The 7230-nt window shown below is 37.0% G+C and overlaps 1 protein-coding gene across 1 annotated transcript in view; it reads right to left on the bottom strand.

Moving 5' to 3' along the window:
* Nucleotides 1-6617: 6617 nt before the first annotated feature.
* LOC111340060 (uncharacterized) overlaps nt 6618-7230 on the bottom strand; it is a 2015-nt gene continuing 1402 nt past the window's right edge. Inside the window, exon 2 of the mRNA XM_088761848.1 lies at nt 6618-6979. Within this exon, the coding sequence (XP_088617974.1) occupies nt 6618-6979 (362 nt within the window). The remainder of the gene's footprint in view (nt 6980-7230) is intronic.

The following is a 7230-nucleotide window of genomic DNA, read 5'->3' as shown; positions in this document are numbered from 1 at the left end:
AAACATTTACAAATGATGGCAGCTACGAAATATCGAAAAGTATTGTTCGCAATATTCGTAATTTTTTTATGGAATTGGGGTTCGTAAAAGATATGTTCTACTTTATGATAACTTCATGTTACAAGAACACATAGCCCTTCTTCCAGGTTATCAATAAGAAAAATTGAAGTGCCCTTTACACCAGATTTAAACCTGCTAACTGTTCCGCAGCTTGATGCTCTTTCCTGGCTTCCTTATTGAGAGAAAAGGTCTAATGATTTCCACGCTAATATTATAACGTTTGAGTGCACAGATGAAGTGTTATATTCTTTTTTTTTGGTCCCAATGGAGGGAAGCAGATTAACTTATCAGTGTTAAAGTACCTACGTAATTTGTTACATCTAGTTCCATACTTGGTCTTGCTGAGATCTCAATCCACAAAAATTTATGTGTAACACTTGCGTCGTATTTTCTGCATATATTTCAATTTTATATATAGCATATTTGACTTCACCAACTTTCCGTTCGTTTCTTTGCTTGTGACATGTTTGGTCAAGCTAAAGAATGTTGTAGGACGTACATTGCTTGGAATTCTTTGTTATTGGGTCTTTAAAGACAAGTCTTATATCACAATTTAATGTTGCTGTATGAAATCATTGTAAATTGCATTTTGGAATGTTATGCATATTTAATTAGCCAGCCAAGCCTTAATTCACTTGAGTTCCGTAAATGGTTAGCTCCTCGTTACTAAGACCTCTCTAAACATTAATTTTAATTTTCCCCAGTTATCTCGAAACACTCTTGACCTTCTAGTCGTCGAAAGAAAATACAATTCTCAATGAGGGCACTCTAATTCTTTAGAAATTTGTAGGCACTATACAGACTCTAGGAATAGTTAGGTTACCCTTGAGTTCAATTTCATCAACACTATTTGCTTAGCGACGGCCTACGTGTATCTGTACCCCCCCCCTCCTCCTCCCCGAAAGAGAAGTAACGTCTACGAAAACTTGACACGCATCGTGTTTATGACCTTACTCTTTTGCTTAAAACAGTGCCATGATCTCCTATTGGCTAGCCGTTTTGACGATTCTTTCATAAATTCTGATTAGTTAGAATTGGTGGTTTTATTTCTATTAATGAGCAAGATGATCAACAGAGTGTTTTAATGGTCACCTCGACGGACAAAAATGATCTCCGGCGAGGTTTTAAGGCAAGTCTGCGTGACCGACGGGAAAAGAGTAATTTCTAAAAGAAACTCTTCACTATAATTACTGTGCCGCCGTTTTTGGAAGAAATTTTTCACTCTATTTATTATGCCGCCGTTAAAGCTCATATGGAAGACCAGGAGCTACCTCAATGGACTTGGGATAAAAGAATTGTCTGCTTTCAACACTCGGTCTCGTTGGGAACGGTGCTACAAGGCTAATAGAGCTATCCAACTGTTTTTAGACGACCGTGTCCTCTTCTCTGTATCCCTATAGCATTGTATACACTGAAACAAGGACACTGAATTGCCAATTTACCCAAAATAATTGAAAACGAATTCATTCGAATTCTGTTGTTTACTTCGATTATTTTTTGCGCAAGAACGTGCCACTACGAGGAAAATACCATCAGTCTATCAAGTTACAAAATCTTCCATAAATTAGAGTGACCTCATATAACACGACTCTTGTAAAACTTATCAGAGTTAAAGTACCTAAGTAATGTGTTACATTTCCTTCCATACTTGATCCTGCTGAGATCTTAATCCACGAAAATTTATGTTTAATACTTGCATCATATGTTCTGCATAAATTTCATTTTTATTAATAGCTTGTTTGACTTAACTAACTTTCCGTTCGTTTCTTTGCTATGTTTCTTAGCTATGTTGTAGGACCTACATTGCTTGGAATTCGATTCTTTGTAACTGTGTCTTTAAATATAGGTTTTAGTTTACAATTTAATGTTGCTGTATTAAATCGTTTTGCTATGTTATGATTAATAACAGAGTAATAATGATTAAGAAATAATTATCCAAAGTTGTATCATTACTGAATTGTTACAAGTTTGAATTGTACAAAGTCCCAGTCAATTACACTATTGGCGGCTTTATTGAAACATCAGATCGAACTTCTAAGATGCGGGAATCCAAGTAACTCTGAGAATAGACTGTGTAGTTCTAAATTGAATAGTAGAAGAAAAAAATACATCAAAATGTCCCTACGTAGACATTTAGATAAAGCGGTAGTTAGAAAAATAGATATTAGTTTTTTAGCTTTTTCATTGAAATACTAACAATATGTTCTTCTTTCATTATCATTTCTCTCAATTTTCCAAAATGAACTCAATCTCTAGGTGGTAAGTAGCCACCATTTTATCTTTTTTAAGAATTTCGTAGACATTGTAGTGTATGTACATGGCAAAAATATCTTGAAGTGATTTGTAAGCCTAAAACACTAATTTTGCTTCTTCCGCTTCTTTTATTCCCTGAATGTTACCGGATATGTCAGTGGGTAAGTGGTTTTATGTTCACTATCAAAACGAATTTTTATCTAGAACACTTTTCCCTCAGGCGTTTCGTAATGGGGTCGATTGATTCACACATCTCACTGTCAAACATCTAAAGAGAAAGCAGGATTTCAAGTTTTTCATATTTAGGGTTAAAAACTATTGGAAAAGGAAAACACATGAAAAGATTGAATATTTGACCGCTAATTTGCTAATTTGACCTTAAAAACTAAGGAAAATACGTTACACTAGTAGTACAGGTTTTTGAAGTTTTTTTTTTTTTTGGATTAAACTGAACCATTCTAAATTGTGTTTTGCAATATTATGCATATTTAATTAGCACTTGAGTTCCGCAAAAGGTAACTCGCCATTACTAAGACCTCTCTAAACATTGATTTAAATTTTTCCTAGTTATCTCGATATACTCTCGACCTTCTAGTCATCAAAGGAAAATACAATTGTCAACGCGAGCACTCTAACTCCTTAGAAATTGGTTGGCACTATACAGACGCTAGGAATAGTTAGATTACCCTTGAGTTTGATTTCATCAATACTATTTGCTTAATTAGCGAAGGCCTACGTGTAGCTGTACGCCTCCTCCTTCTCACCGGAAGAGAGGGAACGTCTACGAAAGCCTGACATGCATCGTGTTTATGACGTCACTCTTTTGCATGAAACAGTGCGATTATTTTCCATTAGCTAACTGTTTTGGCGATTTTTTCATAAATCCTGATTAGTTAGAGTTGATGATTTTATTTTCTATAAGGGAACAAGACGATCAACAGAGTGTTTTGAATGGTCACCTCTACGGACAACAATGTGACCATCGGGAATAGAGGAATTTCAAGAAGAACGGCAGAAAGCCATTGTCATGTTATTTGTGAAGTAATGATGTCTCTGTTTCATTGCCAACTGGCTATGGAAAATATTTTATATATCAGGCCGCCCCAGTAGTTGACACATCTTCTCCGGAAGAAATTCTTCACTATAATTATTGTGCCGTCGTTAAAGTTCAAATGGAAGACAAGGAGCACCACCTCAATGGACTTGGGGTAAAAGAATTGTCTTCCTTCAACACTCGGTCTCGTTGGGGACAGTGCTGCAGGGCTAATAGAGCTATCCAACTTTTTTCAGACGACCGTGTCACTGACTGCTATTGTAAGCAGAGACGGTGTGAACGTTGAAATCGTTTCGAAAGTGCGATTCTAATTGAACATCGTCCTTTTCTTACTCTATACCAAACATCGCTCATAATCCTCTTCCCTGTATCCCTATAGCATTGTACATACTGAAACACGGACACTGAATTGCGAATTTACCCAAAATAATTGAAAACGAATTCATTTGAAGTCTGTTGTTTACTTCGATTATTGTTTGCGCAAGAACGTGCCACCACGCGGAAAATACCACCAGTCTATCAAGTTACAAAATCTTTCATAGATTAGAGTGACGTCATATAACACGATTCTTGCCAGGTTCTCAAAGATGTTTCCACCCTTCCGTTTCTCTTTTTGGATGAGGGGGGGGGGGGTATGGCTACATTTATGCTATGCATCTAGTTTAAAAAGAAACTTTCTCTCCTTATATGAAAGCAATAATATGAAAAATAATCGTAAGCTAAACTTAGCGTCGCTAACATATTTGCTTTAATCTTTTTCTTTCCTTGAAATCTGCGTTGGACTACAGAACGTAAGTAGATGCAGTATCTCTCCTTTTTACCTAATTTTTAGTTTGAGAAGCCCAGCCACACGCATTGTCCTATAACCAGCAGAGACTGTCTCCATACATGTTGTGGGAGAAGGACAGGTTTGGGGCGTAGAGATGTTTTGGTTGATCCTTACCTTAATTCCTTCTACGAACTGAAGTCAGTCATCAATATTTGTTTGACTGAAATGCATTTCAGCCTTTCCCGTTCGTCTGTGGTCACGAGAGGCTTGGGATATTTTTTAGTGATTTGCGTGAGGTAGTCTTGTGTTATTCACAAAGATCATTTCGTTACCACCTTAGTCATATTCATAATTGTTTCAATGAGTTCTAATAAATGCCGTGTCTTTTTTGTTTTGTTTGTTTTTTTTTGTTTGGTTGCGTGGATGGAAAGTTAGCTAAACTCGACGGCTCGCCACCTTTTTTTTTTCTCTCGAAGTAAAGTGTACGGTCTCAGCACCCACGACGATTTTCTCCCTTTTCCTCGTAATTAGAATATATTGATCAGAGTGAATTCTGCTGTAGTTTCTTTGTTTGTTTGTTTTTCATTCCTTTACAACCATGTATTTGACATAGTGTCAGAATACATTCGAAGTCGAGTTGAGTTCCAGTCTTTGAATACTTGTTTATCTTACTGCTATTGTTGATTTGAATATCTCAACGTACAGTCATTTTTCTCTTTTTATTTTTCGGATGGGTGGCATAGTCAAATTCATCTAAGAAGATTTCACTTCCCCTTTTCCTCGTAATTGGAATACATTAGTAGGGATTCTGTTTTAGTTTGTTCTTTTTTAATCTGTTCATTCTTCCTTTTCACATTCCCGTTCCACCATGTATTTCATGGACACATTAGGATGTAAGTGACAACTTTCTTTACTTTGATTTTGGCATAGTGTTAGTAAAAATTCCAAGTCAAACTCAGGTCAATTCTTTAGATGATTTGTACATGTTACTTTTATTATTGATTTTGTGTATCTTTTTTTTTCTCTTCTACTTCTTGGAGTGGTTGGCACAGTCATATTCATCCTAAGTGATTGTATTCCGCCTGTCATGCGCCATTTGAAAATATTCGCAATATGAACGGTAGAGGGGAAGCTCGTTATGATATGAAATTATTCTTCCGTTTAATCATTTGATTGATTTATTTAACCCTTTTATCGTTTCATTCTTGTGAAACAATATATATGATGGAATGATTAAGAATTCAATGATTGGCAAAGTGTCAATTGAAATTCGATGTTAAAGTGAGGTCCGTTATTTGGATGAAATATATCTTCAATTACATGGCTAGCGAATGATTAAGATGAATGGCTTTAAGCCTGTGTTAAATTGGCTATCGAAGCGGACAAGATGGGTAAATCTTTTCATCTCATTCAAAGCATCCCATGGATGGTTTTAATTATCTGTAACTTTAAGGAAGCTCGAAAGGGTTTTTTTGACCGAGCGGAGAATGGATTCGAAGATACACGCAAGCAAACTACTCGTGTGAGAATTAGGCGATAGCGCGCGCGTTCGCATTCGCGGGCGAGTTGTAGACAATCATGGCCGCCACGATCTCTACTGTTTCCAATGAAAGTGATGCTTTAAGAAAGAAAAATAGAAAGTTCACTTCGCAAAAGCAGATAGGAAAACGTTTGGATGGAAGGACTCTTACCGAAACTGGTCGAAAACATTTATCTAAAGAGCTGAAGGAGGATTGCGAAGTTGACACTGCACCAGCAAAGCAGCGATGAATATGCTTGGTAGGTCTTACTTTCTGCTGTGAATAAATTTAAGTGAACACTTCAAGTGTTGAGATTTCTTTTATATTGAGTTTTTTTCCTATTACAATAAAATGAAATAACCAAGAACGTTCCTAAACAACACACAGGAAGATGAAAAGGAAAATTAAATATGATTCGCTCCTATGATTGAAGGGCTACTTATTTTGAAGACTAGGCCAGGGATCATTGATGTCAGATTTTATTTGTACTAATGTAAGGTACGGTTCTTTACATCCATGGTAATCGTAATCGTTACGTCGTAGTCAACTGAAATTAAATAATTTAGGGATACATTATTATTACAATATTCTTAATCGAAATGATAAACGAAATGATAAAATTACAATTTGTGTTTCTCCGTAATCGGATCCCTTGATGTTTGCGTTGACCGTTGATCACTAGCTTCGAATGAATCTTACAGCATAAATTGTTCCTTTAAACAACACGTCACATGACCCGACTTTTCCCGCCACGCGTAGTCGAGGCGAGTTTGTAATTACGATAATTTATTCTATTTCTTTCTACGCGCTTCACTGAACATGCAAATCACTCCGCCCCAGTGCGGAAATTGGGTTTAATTAATTAGTTCAAATTGAGCAACGACTACGACATGATAGCGTTCAATAATGAACAGTATGAGTAAATAGCGTTAGTGTTCATTGGTTCTCTGACTAGGGTTAATTAAGTATTTAGTTCCTCCTTGGTTGCTATGAGATACAACTTGTGGATTGGTCTGTCATATTCACTACTCTGGGTCTTGATTCTCGCCTTTGTGACCAGACCATCGTTTCCCGGATACGTGGCGACGACACGGGCCAGCTTCCATCGTGATCTTTTCTGATTGGGGTCCAACTCCAAAACTAAATCATCGACTTCAACATTTTCTCTGGTACGAAACCACTTGTTTCGTGGTAACAGATTTGGTGCGAAGTACCTCATCCAGCATTTCCAGAATTCGTTCACCCGGTTTTGGGTACTTCTTAGAAGATGTCTGGGGTTGACCCTTTCTTCAGACTCTGGTTGAGGTGGTGGAAGATGATGACCTATGAGAATATCATTTGGTGTGATAGGTGGACCTTCCCAGATGTCGTTAGAACTTGGATACAAAGGACGTCCATTGATGATGTAGTTTGTCTCTGACAGAAATGTTCTCCATTGCTCCTCGGTGAAAGATTGACTTTTGCAGGTAGCAGCGAGACTTTGTCTGACAGATTTGATGAGGGTTTCCACGACACCATTTTGATGGCTTGCGTGAGGTATATTCCATGGTCATTTGAAGTCACAGCAGAAATCC

The sequence above is a fragment of the Stylophora pistillata genome, chromosome 5 (assembly GCF_964205215.1).
Source record: "Stylophora pistillata chromosome 5, jaStyPist1.2, whole genome shotgun sequence".
Lineage (NCBI taxonomy): Eukaryota > Metazoa > Cnidaria > Anthozoa > Scleractinia > Pocilloporidae > Stylophora > Stylophora pistillata.
The sequence above is the reverse complement of the archived record's forward strand: the minus strand, read 5'-3'. Positions and strand labels throughout refer to the sequence as shown.